The sequence below is a fragment of the Rhinatrema bivittatum genome, chromosome 11, assembly GCF_901001135.1.
Source record: "Rhinatrema bivittatum chromosome 11, aRhiBiv1.1, whole genome shotgun sequence".
Taxonomy (NCBI): Eukaryota; Metazoa; Chordata; class Amphibia; order Gymnophiona; family Rhinatrematidae; genus Rhinatrema; species Rhinatrema bivittatum.
The window spans coordinates 46,266,988-46,290,140 of NC_042625.1; the positions used below are offsets into that span (position 1 = coordinate 46,266,988).

The 23,153-nt window shown below is 45.3% G+C and overlaps 1 protein-coding gene across 2 annotated transcripts in view; it reads right to left on the reverse strand.

Moving 5' to 3' along the window:
• Positions 1-440: 440 nt before the first annotated feature.
• Positions 441-23,153, reverse strand: part of ZDHHC8 (zinc finger DHHC-type containing 8) — a 73,674-nt gene continuing 50,961 nt past the window's right edge. For both annotated transcript variants that reach the window (XM_029619989.1, XM_029619988.1), the window contains exons 4-11: positions 15,800-15,972; positions 15,148-15,250; positions 13,753-13,844; positions 12,877-13,009; positions 12,400-12,514; positions 10,424-10,533; positions 8,382-9,421; positions 441-6,625 (exon numbers count right to left, since the gene is read on the reverse strand). In XM_029619989.1, the coding sequence (XP_029475849.1) occupies positions 6,442-6,625; positions 8,382-9,421; positions 10,424-10,533; positions 12,400-12,514; positions 12,877-13,009; positions 13,753-13,844; positions 15,148-15,250; positions 15,800-15,972 (1,950 nt within the window). In that variant the 3' untranslated portion in view covers positions 441-6,441. The remainder of the gene's footprint in view (positions 6,626-8,381; positions 9,422-10,423; positions 10,534-12,399; positions 12,515-12,876; positions 13,010-13,752; positions 13,845-15,147; positions 15,251-15,799; positions 15,973-23,153) is intronic.

Here is a 23,153-nt window from a genome sequence, read left to right on the forward strand (position 1 = left end):
TGGGGGGGGGGGGGGAAATAAGTATTTTCTTAGTCCCTTTGCAATTCATGTGTTTTCTTGAAATGAATATGGAAAAATTTCATAAATAAAAAAAAAAGTCTATGAACAGTTATTAACCAGGGACTCCAGCAAAATTCACTACTTGTAGCTGTGAGCGAGAACAAGAAAACAGTACTGGCCACTGTCTGAGACAGAATGCTGGGCTCAATGGACTTTTGGTCTGATCCATCATGGCATGTTCTTAACTTTTACACTGAAGTGCAGTAATAAAAGCAGTGTTTTCTGAGTGTTAGTGCAGTGTGCACTCCTTTGATAAAAAAAAAAATATTAATAATGCAAAAAATGCACTAATATGTTAATTTGCACTTCATCTATTTTTAAAAACTTGGATAAATATTACAAGATTTTGAATGCATAGTAAGAGACAGCAAAATAATGCATGTAGATAAAACACAAGAAAATTTATTTTTGGAATTAAATGAAAAAATACCAATAGAGAACATTTTTATAAACTTAAAAAAACAAGGGAAAAATACAGCAAACTAGCATGACATGTTATCTAGGTAGGGTTACAGATTCTGAAAAAAAAAGTAGCCATTCTGTGCTTTAATACAAGTGAAAATAAATATATTTCTTTAGCCTTTAACAGTTAAATAAATTCATGCAAATTATATTTACACTCACAGGCCCTTAATGCAGGATGTGTTTCTTTACTAAAATTTCCCAATTTTGATTTTTAACCCCCTCTTTCCTTCCCCACCCAGGACCCTATACAAATAAAAAAAATTAATTGCTCTGGCTAAACAAACATCTTTAGCAAAGGAAATGTTTTTTTGTGCACCAACATACATTGATTCCTTCTTTGATTTTTGCCATGTGCTGGGAATACAGCATAAGATATATATATATATAAATATATATATATGGGGGGGGGGGTCATTTTGTAACATCACGCATAAATTTAGCTGACAAATATGCACATAAGCTACACCAATCTTCAAAGCGGACTTGTGCCACTTTGAAATCATCCCAGCAAACTCCCCGCCCGCAACTCCACCCGCTATTTGCTGAGAGAATTTACAAGCACGCTTTTTAAAATTAAAAAAAAAAAAAAAAAAAAGCATGCATGCCACTCCCAACCCCGGCCAGACTCTGCCCCCTGGAGTGCCTCTCCCCATGCACGTACAGCGTGTGCTCCCAATTTTATGGGCGGATCAGTGGCATCATTTTCTAGGGGCCCAATTCTGCAGGTAAAGCAGAAGTCCCTTTGAAAATGACCCTCCCTATGTATGTGTGTGTGTGTTTATTTATTTTTATATATATATATATATATATATATATATTATATATACACACACACACACACACACACACACTTATGCATACATAGATAGGGTTCTTTTACAACATTAAATTGACTCAACAAAGACAAGAAATAAGTAAACTGTTTCTTCATGGAAACATAGCAGCTTAATCATTTTTCTCTTTCTTTTTAAGAAAAAGCAGGGGGTTGTTTTCTTGTTCCCTCCCAAGTGGTATACACAATTAAACTGCCTCAAGAGCCCGCCATCTCTCTAGTTATCGTAAGCTAGGTCTGGGCGCTGTGCATCCACAGCTTGGCAAAATGCTGCGGCCACTTTTCCAGGGCCTTTCTAAATCCTGCACACCACTTCGCGGGGAACCAACTGTGTTTTCAGTGCATTGTTCAGAAACCCAGGCCTTGCATTGGCAAACCCCCAACGCAGTCAACCAAACTCCAGGGCCTAACAGGTCTTCTAACTCCCAGCCCAATGGCTTTCAGATAAAGCTGGATGAGAGAGACCAGGGCTGGATCAAAATCTTATAGTGACCTGGAATTGAGTTGGTAACAAACAATTCTCCAGCCTGTAGCAGGCAGTCAGAGGAGCACAGAACTGTTAAGGCAACCATGTGTATGGCCATGCAGGAAAAGGAGGAGAGCACTAAGGGCATATGCTAGGGATTGCAAAAAAAAGGAAATACTGGAAAATATGCAGTGAAGAAATAAAGGGGAAACCTGCTTTGGAAGTGCAAAGATGGACATGCCACATTACGGAGCTCAGAGGCAGGAAGAGTTAGAGATGAAGGGTCTGGCTGAGCTCTAATCCAGAATAATCTGCAAGCGCTTGCAGCAGATGCAATATCAGAAGCTAAAACAGAGGGGGGCGAATGACAGACATCATGACATAGAAGTCAGGAGAGGGGCTAGGGAGCAGCGGCTGTAGAGACCATTGGTTCGCTATGGCCCCTGCTCAATGGGCCAGCTTCCCTTTCAGACCAACTCCCACCACTGGGGTAAACTCCTCTCTTGGTCTTTGGCGGGGCCCTCACGTGGTGCAGTTCACACGGGATCGCCAGTCACAGAAAGCCAATAGGCCAGCTCCAAAACCGGGGAGCAGCGCCCCAGCACAGCTCTCATGTCTACCTCTTTCACCTTTATGCCAGATGTCCCAAACTTTCAGCAGAGGTTGGAGAACTGTGGTTCTCAAATGCCTTGCTTTCTTTTGGTTTTGCAAACATCCACAATGAATTCCAGTGATACATTTGCATACGGTTGTCTAAATCGAGTTCATTTGCATAATAATTTCTGTTCAAAATCACAATCGGTGGCAGGCACTCCAGAACAGCAGTTGACTGCCCTCAGTTTGAAAAGGAAGTCCCTCCTTCATTTTTACTCTTAAAACCCCGTAGACACCCCCCTGGGCACATCTGGACCTTACAACCTTGGCCAGTCAAGCAGTTCCACCCATTCTGTGCCTTCCCTCTCTAAGGGCTACTGGATCAGGTAAACATTTTATAGCTGAGATGCTGGCAGTACACCAGTTTAAAGTCCTCTGAACTAAGGAATTCCTGCCTTAAAAAAAGACCAGACAGGCAGTTCTATAGTAGATGATACTAACCGTAAGGCACACCTCTGATTGTATGGTTCATGTGTAAACGGCCTTTCATTCTTCCTTCCATACTAACCATGTTCCCTTTGGGTCCTAGGAAAAGTGGCTACAGTCTGTGCCTGAATACCCCAGTAAGGTGCTCCAAGCCCTGACACTATCTAAGGAACCAATTATTATTACTATAAATATCAGAGTGTGTAGCATCTGACCTACACTTAGAAATAAAATTAAAAAGCCGATCCATCCAAAAATCATCATAATTTTTTCTTGATGATTGCTCACCCAAATAGCTTGTCTGTAGCTTTCATGCTTCACAGCTAAGTGTAAAGTGGACCAATACCCAGCATTAGCAATGATTTTTAATTAAACAAGACATAGTGTTGTTTTGAATCTCTGACAGTGATCAGGTGGTAGTGGATTAGGGTGAATCTGGTTATAAATCACCCAGTGTGCCGCATTAGAAGTGGTCTTAATGTCCACTCCCAGTTAGTCTTAAAGGAAAGGAGTTCTGACCCTTTTAATGTTTAAGATGGATAAACGTGATTATTATTCATCCTAACGGGAGGCAGGGATCTGAAAATAGCTTAGATGGGCCTCTGGATAGTGTCATCCCCTTCTCTGTGTGCAATGGAAAGTATTGCTGTTAAGTTCTTCATGGGCCTTAGTGAGGCCTAAATATACATATTAACCACATCCACAGCGACTCTGCAAGACAGAGATGTTATGGCTCAGTGTCACATAAGCCAGGGATCTAGCAGCACCCAAGGCAAGGCACCATAAACAAGGCAGAGCCTGCCTGAGAAATTAGTGCACCTCTCCCAAATAAGAGGGAGAAAGCCCTGGTAGATCCTGGTTCTTCACCAACAACTCTAGGACTGCAGTAACTCATAAGGCAGGGACCATGCAGAGCCTCATTACTGTCAGAGAACAGGTCGAAGGTAGCTTCTTACACAATCATTTCTTTAAGTTGATTTTACAGCTGCTCAAAATATTAACATTCTAAAAACACAGTGGCACCTTCACACGCAAACGAGCTAGCCGCTATCCACTTGTGCAGGAGGTCACCACTGGCTATTTCAATTGCTTCACGTGTTTGAAGAGTACTAAACTCATTCCATAACAGACACAGCAAGGAGCTGGATGTGCTGCCAGCAAATGCCCAGGGAACGCCACCTGTCTTGGGTTTGCTTTATATTGTTCAACCTCACGCTTGGCTTCCAAGATGTCATGTGACTCCCTCTTTAACTACTCAACTGTATGGATTACGGACCCTCTCCATAAAGCCACACAATGTCCAAACGGGTGCTGGCGTCTATCGGCAGTAAAGATAATGAACGAAGGAGACACCAGTGATTTCCAAGGAATCGCCTCGAGGAATCTCTTCCCTTGATGCCCAGTTTCAGCTCCTTCTAAGCCTTTACTGTATCTTGTGTCATCTCTGCTGCACGTCCTTTCACCATGGGAAAGATTTGCGTTAGGTGTGAGCACAGAACATCTCATTGCTATCCAGTCCGGCACACTGGTGGACTTGGAAGCTACTTGAGTAACCCTAAAGAGGACTCAGAAAAGGAGCAGAACATCCGTCACCAGGTGGATATGGTCACCCCTCCTCCTATGGGCAGACACACATACACTCTTTAAAACTCAGAGTTAAATCGGGCCATAACAAAACAAATCACGAATGGCAACAGGACTGATCACCCTAAACAACGCTGGCACACCGATACACTATCAACCAACAGGCAAACAGCAGACCAGTCAATACAAGCTCTGCAAGCTGTCTCAACGTCACTTGAGAAACACCAAAATGATGACGGAGATGTGAGCCCAAATAAGCCACATTCTGATTTGGGTTGCAACTTTGATGACTTCAAGGATGCACCAACCAGGGTTGTGAAACCACAGGGGAGACACCAGGGCACCCCCGAACCAGCAGGGCATTGCTGCAGCTTCTCAAAAGTGTTGCAAGAACACAGTGATAACTGATTTACAGAATGTCAAGGGAAGTTTTCTTCTCCGGGGATGGAATCACTCTGCCCAGACTCCCTAATTACCAGCCACAACGAAAAAACAAATCACACTGTAAAGCATAAAAACTTGGAAACTTCCCCTAAAACTGCAAAGAAGCCCCAGATGCAGTCAGTACAGCACCCGCTTCTGGTGACCCCGGTTACAGCTACCACCTTCCAGGAACAGCAGCACAGTCCTTGGTGGTCAGGAGAGTCAGGCTGTGAAGCCAACGCACATCACACCCAAGAGCACGAGATGCAGAGCACGACAGGAAAGCGCCCCAAAAACGTAACGGTCTTTAGGTGGGGGACTTAAGCTGCCACTGACTCCGCACCGGTAAGCCAGGTGCACAATGTCCTTGACCCAACTGCCAGGAGCCGGCTGCGATGCCACGAGCGACATAGGCCACTCCCGTCACCGCTGCGGAGGATGCCATTTGTGAGTCTCTTCCAAACAAGGGCGCCCCCTTCCCTGCCCCAGGATCACAGCTTAATGAGTCTTAAAAATGAAGACGTACTTACATATTCAGTTGAAACGGGGCTGACCATCACCGTTTAGTATGTGAGCTTTTGCAGTATTGCACAATATGTAGCGGGTCTGGGCATTCATTTGGAGTTAGAAATGTAAAAAGTCTGCATGGACCGATTCCACGGCTGAGGCCGTCACTATGCACAATCGGAAGGCCTGGAACGTTCAACCAATCCAGAGACGTTTGACTGGCTGACCAAAGTACCATGCTTTCTCACCGTATTGCACGCCCTTTCCAGAAATTCATTTCCCTCCAGGAAAGCTTGGATTTATGAAAAACAAAAACAAGAACCTGGTAGAGTGGTAAACAGATGAGGATCCTCCAATCCTCAGCTCGGTACCACTTTGGCTTTGCTGATTCATGCGGCACTGCACCTCCACACAGACACATACATGCGCACACGCGTGTGATAAAGAGAGAGCGCTAAGGGACGGCCATCGTACGAGACAGACAGACAGACACACCGCATTTTCACAGGACAGGACGACTCTTCTGGAGGGCCACTTCTCCCCTCCCGAGAAGGAAAAGCCACGGCCTGCAGATTCCCTGGCTACCTTGGCTACGAGGAACACGATCGTGTGCCCTGTGGCAGGTCGCCAGGATGCTGCTGCTACCGCCAAGAAGCCTGGCGGGGATAACGCCTCGCTCCTGGTTAAAACATATTTTGTTTCCTTTTATTATGTTACAGCACAACTTCTATGGGACACCGGTTTGACGGACACAACCACGATGGCTTATTTTGTTTACGTTCTGTCAAAGAAACCACAAATCTGTATGGCTGTGGATGCTAAGTGGCTTCGCGTCTCCCCCTCACCACCCACCTCCCCGAGTTAGTCAGGCTGGGTGGAGTTTCCAAGCCACCGCACCTTTCTGCCCTTTGGAAATCAGGCGGCAGCTGACTGGCCCAGTAAGGTAGATATTAAGGTGTAGGCCGCCTCCTCTGAGCCCCCATGGTACGCCTCCTTTCAGGACTAGAAGTCATGGGCGAAGCTTTCACACTGAGATCTCGTACGTCGTCCCTCCAACCCCAGACACCTTTTTAACACTGGAGTGTCGGGAGGGGCTGACCGTGCTACTCGGGGAACTTGAGGCTGATCCCAGCCGGCAGTCGGCCCGGGAAATCCCTTTCGGCTGTCCATTAATTTTACTGTGAGGCGTCTTCACCTGGAGATCTTCCCTGTGTCCAAGAAAAAAAAAAAAGAAACAAAGGAAAAGAGAGTGTGCGTTAGCGACAGAATCCAAGACTTGAGGGACTTGAGGGACTTGAGCATTAGAATAATTATGGAGGGTGCCTCCCTCTGCTGAAAACCAGGCCCAAAGCCCCAGTGACAGGACGTTGGCAGATCTCAGCTCAGTTACCTGCTTCAATTTTGTTACCCCCTGGGAGAGAGACCAGTGGGTGAGAAATGGCCACAAAAACAAAACACCACATTATACTAACGTGAGCAGGAGAAAGCCTAATTAGTGACTAGCAGAGGGAGGTGCAGGCTAGGAATAAGGAGCACTGGCAATGAATTCTGCATAGCATTTACATCTCCTGATGATCTTATACACTGTAAAACCCAAAGCTATAAACAATGAAGGAGATCCAAACATCAGCGGCTCCAGTTCTATTCCCAGCATTTGGCCAGTACCAGAGGTCCGACTCCCCTGCACAGTATAGGCGAAAGCTTCACTTTGAAGCTCCACGCCCTCTTCCATGCATCCCTTGTTTCCATCTGTCTGTCTGCAAATCCCTGGATCTCTCTCGGCAGCACCTCAGCTGCATTCTGTGTGTGGGCTCAGTGGTTTCCTTCTGCTCCTCTGGGCTTCTAATTCAGCTGGGACTATGGCCCTAATGAGCAACTAACACACGGGCCGGTACAGAAAAAAGTGCGGGAGAGCCGCGCACACAGGCCACTCTCCTGTGCGCGCGATTTAGTATCGGCCCGCATGCAAATGAGGGCCCGCGGTAAAAAGAGGCGCTAGGGACACTAGCTCATCCCTAGCGCCTCCTTTTTGACAGGAGCAGTGGCTGTCAACGGGTTTGACAGCCGACGCTCAATTTTACCAGCGTCTGTTCTCGAACCCGCTGAAGCCACGGGTTCAGAAAACGGATGCCAACATAATTGAGTGTCCATCTTCCAACCCGTGGGCCGCGGGAAGATTTTTTAATTTTTTTTTTTAAATTTTAAATTTTTTTTTATTTTTGGGGCCTCCGACTTAATATCGCTATGATATTAAGTCGGAGGGTTACAGAACAGCAGATTTTTCTGCTTCTCTGTATACTTCCCCGGTGCCGGAAGAAATTAACGCCAGCCTTTGGGTAGGTGTTAATTTCTGAAAGTAAAATGTGCGGCTTGGCTGCACATTTTACTTTCTGAATCGCGCAGGAATAACTAATAGGCCCATCAACATGCATTTGAATGTTGCAGGCGTATTAGTTTCGGGGGGGTTGGCCGCGCGTTTTTTGACGCGCTATTACCCCTTACTGTATAAGGGGTAAAATAGTGCGTCAAAAACGCGCGGCCAAACGCGGGATAACAGTGCGCCCTGTACTGTATCGGCCTGACAGCTCTTACCACCCCCAGCAATTTTTAAGCCTTTCTTCCCTTCGTTGATCTAACCCTGACTTGGGAAGGAAGCTCTGATCTCATGCAGGGCAGCACACAGCATGGCCAGGGAGCCATTGGGCCACTATTACAGCAAGAACAAGAGCAAACCAGCACATGTCCTTAACCTCCTAAGTCATGTGCTTCATCAGTGCTGGAAGCCAACAAACTTTATTAGCAAGTGGTTTACCAAGGCAAACTTTGATTCCTCCTGACAAATACTGTACAGCCTTTACTACCCACCACATGGTCTAGGCCCAGCCGTTCAGTTTATGACGACTCCGTTTTATTACAAAGCTAGACTACTGTATTTTCTTTTAAAGTGAGGACAAGAATCCATACCTTTGAGTCCCTATCGACTGTGGATCCACCATCTCCATACTACTGAGAAATGTGACTGCCTTTTGTCCCCCATAAGATGGTGACCTTGGAATCCCCGTGGGGGATGGGGGGACCTGGTGGCCAGGTGACTTGTACGATCCATTGCTCACCCTGCCCTGCAGGGCTTGATGGGACTGGATATTGTTATTGGCTAAATCCGCCTGGAGGGAACTCGTAGAAGTCCTTGGTGCCCTGGTCATGGCACTGGAGAGCGGGGACACAGAGGACTGCACTACAGGGTTCCTTGTGCTAAAGCCGGTGGCGGTCAGCAAACTGTCCCTCGATCCGTATCTCATGGCCATGCCACGTGGGTCTTCAGAGAGAGCGCCCACCTGCTGCAGACCGTAACTGCCGGGGGTGTCGTATGCCCCCGAGTCCACGAGCACGGGCTCCACACGAGCGTGCAGCAGCCTCTCCCTCTCCTCCACCTCCTTCCTCTCCTGAATGGAGGCCATGATGCTTTTGGAAAGGTTGTCGTAGCGCACTGGCGACGGGTCTCGCTGAGGCGGGGCGGGTTTCCCCAGCACCGGGCTGAAACTCTGCACGGGCGGCTGACACTGCAGCTCACTGCCTCTCAAGTGGCACATCTTAGCGGACAGGTACGGAGAGTGGTAGCCTACGGAGCTCGCACCGCTGTGGGCGATGCACCTCCCTCCAGCGGGGGACAGAGGATTTAGCAAGCTGTCGTACGACAAGCTGCCGTTCCTGTTTGACAAGGCACTGGGGGAAAAAATGCTCTTGTAAGGCATGGAGGCCACCCCTTCCGACTTCAAGACGTGCAGAGGGACCTTCTCTGTTCCTCGCCTGCTCGCTGACTTCAGGCTCAGCGAGCGGGAATTGACAACCAGCGAATCCAGTTGGAGAGGCGAGGATTTGTAGATCTTGTGAAGGGAGCTCTTTCGGTAATCAGGGACGTCCAAACTGGGTTCGGACTGGTAGTCGTTAGCCCTGCAGGCCTCCTCCATCGCAGCTCCTTCTCTGTGTCCTTCTGACAACGAAATCTGAGAAAAGAAATCCACATCAGATAGTGAGGTGAGCACAGCCAGATGTATCTATGGCTCATGCACAGAAAGCAATTCCAAAAATGGAGTAAAACTGTCAGAAAAACTTATCCTCAAACTCGGTTACTATTGCGACCATACTACTGCGATCATTTTGCATTACAGTAAAATCTTTCATCCCTACTGACTCTTGCAGTCTTAAAACTGTGCTGAGTTACAGTGGGTATACAGGAGGTACAAGACAAGTAAAGGGAGTGCAAGGGGGAGCACAGGCAGTATACAGGGAGTAAAGAGACTGCAGAGACAGTACAGGGCAGGTATAGGAATGTTATAATCCTATCTTGAAATTCTGATATCCTTTCCTATATCCCAGTTCTGTTTATTGTTATGTTACCAACTGTTCCGTGTAAACGTTCTTTTCTTATTTAATCACCCTGTTCCATGTAAACCGATGTGATGTGCAAACGAACCTCGGTATATAAAAGCTTTAAATAAATAATAAATAAAGAGAGTGCAGAGGGAGAGTACAGGGCGGGTATATGAGGTAAAGAGACTGCAGAGGGAGAGTACAGGGCGGGTATATGAGGTAAAGAGACTGCAGAGGGAGTACAGGGCGGGAATATGAGGTAAAGAGACTGCAGAGGGAGAGTACAGGGCGGGTATAGGAAGTAAAGAGACTGCAGAGGGAGAGTACAGGGCGGGTATAGGAAGTAAGGAGACTGCAGAGATAGTACAGGGCGAGTATAGGAAGTAAGGAGACTGCAGGGGGAGTATAGTGCGGGTATAGGAAGTAAAGAGACTGCAGGGGGAGTATAGTGTGGGTATAGGAAGTAAAGAGAGAGTACAGGGTGGGTATAGGAAGTAAAGAGACTGCAGAAGGAAGTTCACAGACTGCAGGGGGAGTTTAGACAGCACAGTTGGCTTATAGGGAGCATAGGCATATACAGGGAGTGGTTAGAGAGGGTTCAGGGGCTGGTTAGAGAGGTCAGGGCATACACTCACCTGTTCACTTGTAGCATGATACTGCACTTTGGGGTTTGCACTGAATGCTGGTCGGTATTTATACATTGCAGGAGTTGGAGGACTAATCAGTTTTGGTGAGAGGCTACTTTCTGAAAAACAGCAATATAGAAAGTAAGTTTTTAGTGTAAAAGATTTTTCTAAATATTCCATAATAAACAGTTCTGCTTTACTAGGAAGGGACTCCAAAGATCAGCCTCCACCTCTGCCAGTGCCAAGTGCACAAGACAAGGTCAGAATGTAAAGAGAAGTGACTGGAACGCCCCCACAGCGCTATCTCAGTTTATCCGACTACATGCCAAGCAGCTCACGAGTTACCTGCATAAACGTTACCCAGATGAACTCTCTGAATATCGACTGCTTTATGTCTCAGAATTATACAATATAATCACCATTTATGAAGGATCAATTAAAATGCAATCAGGAAAACTTCTTACTTCAAAGATACAGAAGTTTTCTGTTTGTGCAGAATTCCCCGGGAGTCATGGAAAAGAACATCACAAAGCCAGGACCCTACCCCCAGCCTCCCCCCCAGAGCTGGACACAGCCCATTCCCCAGGATCACCCCCTCACCACCAGTTCACTCTTTTTCCTCCCACCCCTCTCTTCCTCTCCCTTAGCCCTCCCCCCCACAACCTTGCTCTCTTCCTCCCCCTCATCAGTCTTCCAGCTCACTTTCTTCCTCTCTTCCCAACCGAGGCTCGACCCCCTCCCTGCTTACTGTCTTCCTCCCCCTCTCAGGTATGAACCCCCAGCTCACTCCCTCCCCCATGCCCCAGGTTTGAAGCTTGCTCTCTTCCCTCCCCAGGCTTCACCCCTCCCAACTGTCCCCCAGGTCTCTTGTTCTCTCTCCCAGGCTCAAACCCCACCCCCAGCTCTCCCTTTCCAGCCTCTGCTCTCACTGCTCCCTCCCTCCATCCTGGCTTATACAGAACAATGCCATAGCAGTAGCCACGCGGGCGAGCGGCTCCTTCTGGACCACACTGGCCGATGCTGCTGAGTCCTGTGCTCCTCTTGTGGTTTGTGTGGGCTGACGCTCCTCTATTGGCCCATACTGACCGACGCCGATACTGCTGCTGCCTGGTCCATGCACCAAATTCTGCTCAATAAATATAAAAATTCTGGGCATGAGGAGAATTCAGCACAAATTCTGTGTTGCATGGTTGGTTCAGAATTCCCTCAGGAGCATGAGATCCAGGAAAGCAGATGGAAGTGTAACGTCAGTTTCAGAATTTCCGTAGTAATTGCTCAGACTGTTCCATTCTTTGAGCAGACACCGGAGGCCTGGCAGTGTTTGGGGGTTTTTTTGAGGGGGGGGGATGGGGCGTTTTCGCTTGGCAGTCTCCTCTTGCTCCTTCTAGCTTCAAGCTCAATTGCAACGACGCCATGAACCTTCATTTGCAACTATGCAAGATCTTTCTCCTGCTATAAACCCCACATACCCCCTTGTCCTCTTCCAATAAACTCCAGCTACTGCGGCAACAGCCTTGGGCTCCCACCTGAATCCGGGGCACGTGCCCCCCCCCACCTCCGTGTCAGGATACTCGGGAGGCTCCGATGCCAGATGCTACTTTTCTCCCTCTTTCGCTAGGGGCTGTGAACTGCACCTCTGCAGAGCCAGGGAGCAGAGGCCAGGCATCCAACCCCCGGTCCTCCACAAGGCAACGCACAGCCACCCTATTCTCTGTTTCTTCTGAAATCCTGAGGGGGGGGTTTCTTGCTGCAGTATTCCTAGCGCTAACCGAAATCTGTTTTAAATTTGGACTTGGAGACCTGAGGTTTAGTAATGGGCCCCATGGTACTGTCAGAGCTTTTTAATAAGCTTCACACAGGTCAGAGAAAGCTGCACTAAAAAGGAATGCTAGTCAGGCAGTAGGGATTGCATCTCAGTGTGTCAGCCGGCACATATAATGCGTGAAACCATCACCTGCTCTGCAAACACGGACAGATGTGCTCACCTTCACTGGCACCCAAGCTCTTCAGGTCGCTGTGCTTGTTCGAGTCTCCCTTCGGTGGCAGAGGGGGCTGCATGTCCAGGCTCTTATCCTCCAGATGTTCCAGGCTACCTTTAGACTGGGAAGAGAGAGCCAATTAATCACCTCCCTCAGGAAACAACGTTCTGTAATGCTGTCCAGGCACTGAACAGAAAAAGATACTGCTGTATGGTCAGCAGGACTCCCGTTCCCATTTACAACAAAACTACAAGTACCACAGTGCACTGGGACAGAAGGTAAAAGGCCTGGACCAACATGAAGCTCCCCCCATATTGATGGTTAGGTTGTGAGCTGTCTTTGCTGAGGATGGGCCGAGTGAGACAAACCACATCCACTCAGCAAAAGCTATTTTGTTTTTATTTTTGATGGGAGGGGATCGAGCTGCTTCACTCTGCCACAGATGGGAGGGGATCGAGTTGGTTCACCCCGCTGCAACTCTACCTTAGTCCTCTGCAGATTGGCTGGGATCCCGTTGTCGCTGATCTTCACAGTGATCTGTTTCTCTGACAAATCAGGTCGAAGAAAAGGAGGCTTCACGCTCACAGCCTGTTTCTTCTTTGGCTCGACAATATATCTACACAATTTTAAAATAAAAGGAACAAAAAAGAGAAACAATATTTGCTAGTGAGACTGAGAAGTGGGAAGCACTAACAGCAGCCTTCCAGTTAAAGGAGCCCCCCCCTTTAGCAGCAGTGGCACCAGCAGTAACAGTACCCGAAGCAGCCCCAGGCATTCAATCACAGGAGAGGGGGGACTGTTGCAGCCCACGGGAGGTGCAGGGCGAGGGCTGGGCTGTGGTCTGTTAAGCTGCACTGACAGGGGGAGTGGCACAGGGTGTGAGGGGGGAGCTAGCAAGACTGAAAGCCACAGCTGTCCTGAGATCTCATCATCATTTTCATCAGGGGGAAGGTCTGCTTTTAAGATCATTTTTTTCCCAGCAGGGAGTATTTTTTGAGGTGTAAAGGGTCAGAAAAGAGATCTATATTTCTCAATTTTAGACACCCTGCCATCGGCGCATCCCTGCCTTGGTTACACAGGGAGCCTCGTGCTACAAGCAGGTCGTAATCAGTGCATTAGGTCGGCATCTGTAGGATGCAGAGATGCCCCTAACGTGCTCGCTATGCTAATGACATCACAACTTACACAGAAACATATCCTCTTAGTGCAAGTCGCTCTGATATTATTCTGAAAATGTAAGAGAGAATTTGTAACCCGTCTAAACAGGCAGGAAGCTAGAAATACATTCTGAAAGTAAACACCTGTGAAATTTCCTTTAAAGCCTTTTATTCTACTTATAAAAGAACATTCCTGTTCTACCTGGGAGCCAAAGGGCTGCAGAGGACATGCTCCAGATTGCCACAGCACCCTCGAGTGAAAGGATTGACTCCTCCTCGGAACTTCCCAGTCACCTGCAAAACATACACAGTGCCAGGATGAGTAGCTCGCCCTATCCCGAGAGCACCCAGCCCATAGCGCAACACCTCTCAGTACTCTGCAGGCACCCAGCCCATAGCACGACACCTCTCAGCACTCTGCAGGCACCCAGCCCATAGCGCAACACCTCTCAGCACTCTGCAGGCACCCAGCCCATAGCACGACACCTCTCAGCACTCTGCAGGCACCCAGCCCATAGCGCGACACCTCTCAGCACTCTGCAGGCACCCAGCCCATAGCGCGACACCTCTCAGCACTCTGCAGGCACCCAGCCCATAGCGTGACACCTGTCAGCACTCTGCAGGCACCCAGCCCATAGCGCGACACCTGTCAGCACTCTGCAGGCACCAATCTCAATGTTCTGAGAGCGCTAGGAGCTCACCCAGACCACATGCCAATATCTCGCAGTATCCCGAGAGCACCATGAAATTCAAAATATCTCCTTAGCATTGTACAATCTATGGGAGACGAGCATGCACGCTGCACTCCCATCAGAGTTTTATGTTTTCCAATTGTGGGAGCTATTTATCCAATATCTAAATCCATCCAAACTGATTGAGCTGCGGCAAAAAAAGGCCAATAGAAGAGAAAGAACAAGTTTGGATTCGGGCATGGGCCGAACTTCATGGGGTGTTGAGGGGCCCAGGATCTCTTAAAATCTCTACCTGCATAAACTGGGTCCCTCCCTTTCCCCAAAGCAGCTCCCTCCCCCTTAATTTATTTGCACTACAGAACTGATACCATGGTTTACTTTTACAGTCACCAGCTGCCAGCGTTTTCTAGGATTCATTTTATGGTCGTTTGTCTCGCTTTCAAGGTTATTCATGGTTTGGCTCCAGACTGTTTGTCAGCAAAGGTTGCTAAATATTCCGAGGCCGTCTCTTAAGGTCAGGGAATACTTTTCATTCTGTCTTTTTGAAAGTTTAAGCTGATTTTCCTCTCTTTTTATTAACTGTTATTCTGTTTTATATTATATTGTTGGGCTTTAATTATTTAAACAAATGCTATTTATCTTATGATTAAATATACTTAATGCTGTGTTGTACTTCACCGGGATCTTATTTTGCTTGGTGGATTAAATGGATGTAAAATTCAATAAACAAATCTCACAGTGACATGCGGCCAGCTGGTGGCTTTGCTGTTCTGACACAGAAAATCTGAACATTTTCCTTCAGAACCTGGGAGTGGATGTTTATAACTCTGCCAGGGAACTTGGCAGACCGTGCAGGCACAGTTCAGTCTCTCGGATCAGCGCACGGTGACAGAATTTGAGCTTACCTGCTCATTCGTGGTGCGTCCTCGGGCCACCAAGACAATGTGGAAACCCGTCAGGCCAATGACGGGGATGAAGAAGAGCCCAGTCACGCACATCACTGCCACGCTGGGCATCGCCGCTAAGGAGGCCAACGCCAACGCTCAAAGAGAGACGGCAGATAGGGAGGTTTCACAATAAGCATCACTGGCTGGCACTTCTCCCCCAGCAAAGAGGACACTGTCCCTTCTCAGATTCCTCCCCTCCCTTACAGGAATATTTAGCTGTCGTGGCAATACAATTATTTTTTCTTATTTGTCCAACAACCCAAATTAAGCCAGCTATTGGAAGGACCTGCTCCTTCTGGGTAATGACTCAAATGTTCTAGACACTGAGGCTTTGATCGTGCACAGACCCACACGGTGTCTGTTTTGTGGTTTCCAGCTGGCCCTCTCTTCTCATTTGACAGGATCATCCAGTTCTGCTTTACCCTCTTGGCATGCTGGGACTTGTTGTTCCCATTTCCTTAAGAAGAGTAGACAGGCAGCAGGATAGCGGCAGGCCTGGATGAACCTGTCTGGGGAGCCAGTGGGAAACCCCTCTCTCGGTTTCCATCATATTTCCCCCCCCCCCCACCTGCTCCCCCCTCCTCCACCATTCCTTCCAAAAACAGGATACGTGACAGTGGTGTGAACTGCCCCCAGTCTGTCCATGTGGTTTAAAATGTAGATCAAGCCAAAGACGAACACGCTGACCATGTGTGTGCTTAAGGACAGAAGGAAGAGGAAAAAATAGCGGTAGTTTCTCCGTCCAATGCAGTTGTTCACCCAGGGGCAGTGATGGTCAAAATCCTGTAGCAAAAAAAAAAAGAGCCAGAGAAACAGAATAGTCTGACAGAGCTCTCAGCAAACAAACAGCCCGATACAGAAAGGATCGCGGGAGAACAGGCGCTCCGTGTTGAACGCTCAACTCTCCCGACGCGCGCCCAGCCACCTCTCCTGGGTGCGCAATCCTATATTTAAATGAGGGGGTTGTGCTAAAAAGAGGCACTAGAGACGATTACGCGTCCCTTGCACCTCTCCTTGGCCCAGGAGAGGTGGCTCTGTCGGGGGGTTCAGCAAACAGACGCTCAATTTTACCAGCGTCGGTTAGGAAAATAGACGCCGATAAAATTGAGCGTCCGTTCTCTTAACCAGACGGCACTTTTTTTTTTTTCTTTTTCATTTTTGGTTCCTCCGACTCAATGTTGCTAGGATATTAAGTCAGAAGGTGTACAGAAAAGCAGTATTTTCTGCTTTTCTGTACACTTTTCTGGGCTCTTCATAAATTAACTCCTGCCCTTGGGAAGGTGCTAATTTATGAGCATAAAATGTGCGGATTGGCCGCACATTTTACTTTCTGAATCCTGGGTGACTGACTAATGGTTTCATCAATGTGCATTTGCATGTGATAAGCGCTATTAGTTTTCAGGGGGTTTGGCCGCACACTTTCGAGGCGCTAAACCCCTTACAGTATAAGGGATAATAGACACCCCTCGAAAACACACAGCCAAACCCGTGTTAAACAGTGCGATCGGCCAAGTGCACTTTACAGAATCGACCCGAACGTAAACCTCATTCTGGGAGCAGCAGCATATTGGGAACTCTTGCCTTTGTAAATCCACCCCCAGCTGACATGAATGGGAACAGCAATCCATTGAGTTGAACGGACAATTAACCTTTTCATTGGATTAGCCAAAGCTGATGGTGTCCATGACCCTACAAAGTTTCCTTCTTCAAATGGACAGTCAACATTCCTCTATGCACGTTAATCCCTGCTTTAATCACCAAAACGGACTGTAGGGCCCTCCATGTACTGCTTGTTTTCCTCAAAACCTTTACTAAAATTCCAGAGGGAACTTAGGTCAGGAAGCTTAGTCAGGTACCAGTTTTATTCTGAGGAAACTAAAAATGTATTTATTGGAGATAAGGCAAGACTTACTTTCTTCCATTTTTTCACCATTTGTTGAAATGATTTAATAACAGAACAGAAGCTGATGTACAGATTTATTGTTGCAACCAGCTAGAGCAGATGGTTAAACTTAATGAATATCCGCTGGAAGTACAGGCTTGGTTAAATAGCAGAGTCCTCTGGCTGAGCCTCGTCTCCCTCTCCAGATGACTATGAAGAGCAGAGAAGTCTATCCAAGTGAGATGCAATATTAGATTTGCATTTTACATTTCAAAATCACATCAGTAGTGTTTCAAAAAGTCATTTTTCCATTTGAAAATACATGTAATCTTTGTGCATTTGTAGGAATAGATGATCCACGCATTATTTACAAGGTGGCTTCACTATTTCAATGACTATTTATCATTCTGAAAGATGAAGAAAACTGTGCTTTCTAAGCAAGCTTTGGATGATACGTAGCTGTTGTACTTTGGAAGTTATTGCTGTGGAGAGAAGTGGCACGATTTTATTGGTACTTCCGATTTATTGCATGTGCAGTGTATGTATTGTGCGTCTTAAAACTTCATAAGTGTATTGGGTTCCGCACTGAATATATAAGTATTAAATATATAAAAAAAAAATATAATGTACTAGGGAGATGATTTTCAAAAAAGAGTTGCAGATGTAAAAATTAGGATAGTCGTGCACAAGCAGCCAGTTCTCACGCAATCCACATTTTATAAAAATTGAAAACGTGCGCACATATAGGCGTGTAAAAAAGCAGCGGTCCAGAGGTGTTCCGGGGCAAGTCCAGCAGGGGTACTCTGCTATTTTTAAAGACACGTTCGTATCTTTGGCAGCTTCCTTGCGCAATTTTACACCTACTAATTATCCGGTGCAACTGATATCAGACTTGTTTTTTGTGCAGTGCTGACTGGCTGGGAGGTCTCGATGACCTGGAGAAGGACTGGGTGAAATAGTAGGGTCATTGGTAAACTGGTTCATTTCAATCATGCACGATTATTTTTAAAATATGCCTTGTGCACTTAAAGCTGGACATATCCTTGACCTAATATTTGCTAATTACATTAATTGTAAAATAAACAATTTTGCCCTGGTCTGCTCATCAGTTAACTAAAGCAAAAATAACCCTCCACAACACAACACAAACAAATTCAAAGAATAGTCAATCTTTCTCCTTCAGAAAAAGAGATTAAACCTGAAGTACTTGAAAAATCAATTAAAATTAAACTGATTTTAATCAAGACAATGCCTCCTCAGCTTTTGACTCTTGGGATAAGATTGTCAATGAGATAGCAGACACCCTTAGCCCAGTTCAGATAAAAACATAAAAAGAATGGAATAACTCAAAACATAAGAAATCATGGTACAGAGAAGAGCTTAGACGCACGAAACAGACACTGAGAAAAACAGAGAAGCTATGGCGGAAATGCCCATCTGCAGAATCTTTAGGAAAATACAGATCACTCCTGACAAAATACCGTGCACAAATCAATAAAGCAAAAGCAGACTACTATGCTAAACAGATCCATGGTGTGATATTTAACTCTTCAAAACCCTCAACAATTTAATCATCTTCCTCCATCTCGAGTAATTACTACTTTTCAAAGAATTTCTGCAACAAATTTGCCTCTTCTTTGTTAGATAAAATCAATAGATTAAAAACACAATTCCCAACTTGCTCGCCAACAAATAAAACTGAAGAAAAATTCGAGCTGGTAAAATGGAACACATTCGACACAGAATCAAAACTCGAAATTATCCAAATCATTACAAAACTTAAGCCTGCTACACACCCGCTGGACCCTATCCTAGCAAGTTCCCTGAAAATAGTGCACAACGTAATTACCCCGACAATCACAACCATAACCAACCACTCGCTATCAGAAGGATCGGTCCATGCTAGGGCTAAAAAGCAGCGATTAAACCAATCCTAAAAAATAAATCTGGCAGAATTGTCGATTGGAACAACTACCAACCAATATACAACTTGCCTTATAATCGCAAAGGTCCTAGAAAAAGCAGCGTTATCTCAATTAACCACCTTGAAGACAATAATATTCTATATCCAAATCAATTTGGCTTCCAAAAAAAATTGTTCAACAGAAATTTTACTCATTTCTTTAATGGACCCTGTACTACAAGGGTTTGACAATGACGAATCTTATATATTGGTACTAATTGATTTAACAGCAGCCTTTGACACAGTGGACCATACCCTGCTATGTTTTCAACTGAGAAAAACTGGAATAGACGGAAATGTCCTCAAATGGTTCTCTTCCTTCCTAGCGGATAGGACATTCCAAGTCAAATTAGACAATCTAATTGATACTGGTGTCCCCCAGGGTTCAACACTATTCAACATCTGTGTTGTTAATCTACACAGCTGCCTCTGTGTAGATTACTAGTGGAACTAGGAATCAGCTTCTTATACGCAGATGATTTACAGTTCTACATTCCTTTCGCCAAATCAGTGTAAAACTTGCATCGACATGGTCAACATACATGAAGGCTATAAAACAAAAAGTCTCTCAACTGACACTTAACTCTAAACACAAAAAAAAAATGAAATTGTGTGGTTAAGGAGAAACTCCTCTGTAGTCAAACCGCCACTTCTAGACCTAGGTACTTTTAAACATGACACCCTCAGATCAAGTACAGGACTTAGAAATACAGATCGATAAGAACTTGATAATGAAAAAGCACATAAGCAAATTAATTAAATCAGGATACTCTAAGCTGAGAATACTGCATTGGTTGAAACCTTTACTAACCTTACAAGCCTTCCGCACTGTTTTATAAACACTAATACTTTCAAACATAGATTACTGCTAAGCCTACCTTCAAGACTATTACAACCTCTACAGTTATTAAAAAATGCCCCAATAAGAATTTTATTTGGGGTAAGGAAATTTGAACACATCACCCCCTCGCTGATGGCACTGCACTGTCTGCCAGTACAATTGAGAATTCATTATAAAAGTATTAACAATTTTTAATATCATCGACACAAACCCCTACTTAATAGCAGTGACACACCAATCATACACACTGCAGTGAACATTAAGATTGCAAAACAAAGGACTATTAACTGTGCCTACAACGCAGAGCACACACCTAACACAAATAAGAGAACGAATGTTTTCCATAGCGGGTCCCAAGTTGTGGAAATCACTACCAGAGACATACGCCTGATAACAGACAGAAAGTTTCAAACATGAACTAAAGACCTGGCTCTTCAAAAAGGCATATGATTTAACTTAAATTATCAATATGCAGACAACTTCACTATAAAAGAATATTACAGATATTATCAGCAGAACGAGCAAAAGTAATGAGCCATGTAAAGTGTATTATGACAGCTTACTATTACGTGACGGTTACTGAAGTGGAGCTTATGTATAACAAACTATTGTCCTAGCCTCTAATTAACTTGTATCTGATGTTGTGTACACCTAGAACATGTATTTGCTGTTGTGTAGACCAAGATGATGAATAGTGACCTAGAATATGAATATTGCCTTTGTAAACCATTGTGATCTTCTCTTGGAACAACGGTATATATAATGCTCAAATAAATAAAATCAGGTTTTACGCGGGTAAGTCCTACTTTATTTTCACGCATAAAATATACGCGCATATATTTTTAAAATAGGTAGGAGAAGTATGTGCTTTCAATGCATTGATATACGTTGTTTCAATGAACTGCATATATCCATGTATGTTGTGGGGTAGAGATAAATGTATTTTATAATATGCGTGGGTTATAAAATATTATTGTAGAACAATGTGCGGCCATGTACGTGCGTATATGCTGCCGTGTGCACTTGTTTGAAAAATTATTCTCCCTATGTATGTTTGCCCCAGAAACTGCTAGGCAGATAGTGCAAACTAGCGCAGCCCACTTATTGCTGGGTTTAAGAAGATATAACCATATTGTGCCAGCATTAAGATCATTGCGCTGGTTTCCACTCCCTTTTAGCAACCAATTTCAAATCCTTCTTTCAGTCTACAGGGTTTTAAATAATCTTGCACACAAGTATCTGGAAACTTGCTTGATACTGTGTCAGGTTATACAAGGTCATTGGGATCCTTAGGACACTTACTGCTAGAGATGCTTGTTAAAAGTAAAGTTGTGGATACGAATATTTCAGTCCAGTGTTACAGAATTCTCTCCCTCAGAGCCTCAAGGCATTGAAAAACCCAGAACAGTTCTGGAAGCTTTGCAAAGTTTGGTCATTCAACTGTCAGGCACACATAGCACGTGAACTCTTCAGATGCATCTTATATATGATCTTGCATAGGGGTTTTTCCATTTACAAACTATCTGAGGAAAATACTTCTACAGTCCCTCAGGCTGACCAGAGAGATTTGAAGGTTTAGTGAGTGAAGAGAAGTTAATTTAGGATAGTTACAACTGGGGAAAATTGAGAAGATGTTGCAAAATATGAGGACAACAATGTCTATCAGAGCCACTTCCCTCACTTATAAAAAAAAAAAAAAAAAAAAAAAGCCAGGAGTTAGCAGCCTGCTTAGTTAATGAAAGCTTCAACCAAGGTTCTGTCTCATTATCTTTGAAGGAAGCCATGTTATGCTCTTTGCCGGAAAATCCTAATTTAGCGGCAATTATCCTCTGGCATTTCATTTCCCATTTTTAGGTAAGATCTTGGAGAAGGTGGTTTACCGGCAGCTATCAGAGCATATACCGGAAAAAGGAGGATTCCATAAGTGTCGGTCAGGATTTTGTAAAAGTCATAGTGTTGAATCGATGTCGTTGGCACTGGTTGACTGTGTTTGAATGCAGGTGGATTTGGGAGGGGGGGGGGGGGGGTTCTGCAGCCTGGCGCTGTTCGGCCAGGCTGCAGAACTCCATATTGCCGACGACGGCTTGTTGGCATGGCAGCTGAAAAAGACAGGTTTATAAAGGGATGGTGTTGAAGTGGCCAGCTTAGTTTCTGCTTCAGCAGTATCAGAGGGCTCTGTGGAACCAGCAGCAATTGGAAGACAGATTGATGACGTGAGGGATCCACAGGGTTCGGTGCTCTTCCGGTTTATTTTTAATCTGCATTTGTCACCTTTAGTCTCCTTGAGATAAAGTTTTAGGTGGCTTGTGCCTTCTGTGCGGATGATATCCCGGTGGCGTCTATCGATTCTGATTGGAAGGCAGGGTAAGCAATTTGAATTGCTGTTTAGCTACAGGAACGGACCGGCCAGGAAAAGCCAAAAACAAATTTAACCCGATTAAATCAGAAGCTTTGCAGCTGAGCACACAGAGGAATGCATTGGCGACTTTTCCTATAGTAGCGGAGCCCATGGATTCAGTTAAGAGCTTGGGTGGTGTTCTCGATTCTAAGTAGGTATCAGGAGGGAAAAGGAGTGTGTGCTGTCAGTTACAGCAGATCCAACAGATTTGCCCCTTTCTCAATTAAACAAAATAATTTGGCCACAGTGATACATGCATTAGCGACCAGTCATCTTGATTTTTGCAATGCTTTGTATCAGGGTCTGCCAGTTCAGTTTACAGCATTTGCAGTATTTACAAAACACGGTGACTAAATTACTAACAGAATCCAGGATCAATGATCATATTACTCCAATCTTGAAGGTGCTGCATTGCTTTCACTTGAATTTTAGGTCCGATTCAAGATTCCTTCTATTATTTTCCATTGTTTGCATTCAGCAGTTCCCTCATATATGTGGCCAGGGAGACCTTGGAGGTCTTCCGAGCAAGCTTTCTTGACTTTGCCATTTGGGGTGTTCTCCAGCTTGTAGAGACCCCACACTGATCCTTTGGATAGTATGTACACTGCAACTTTGGATAATCTGCCAAAGGAACTCAGAGTGCAAAACTAACTACCTGACCTTTTGGAAGGAAGCTGAGGCACGATTATTCTTGGTTGCTTTTGAGATCAAATAGGGCGCAGAGGGAGGCTGACAGGGTAGGAGCAGTCAGATTTTATTGTTGGTTTGTTAGGTCAGCCTGGTTACTATGTACCAGTACTTGGTATTTCAGAGAGATTTACATGTAACATGTTTTGATGCCAATGATTAAAGAATGGAGTTTTTAAATTTATATTCTAAG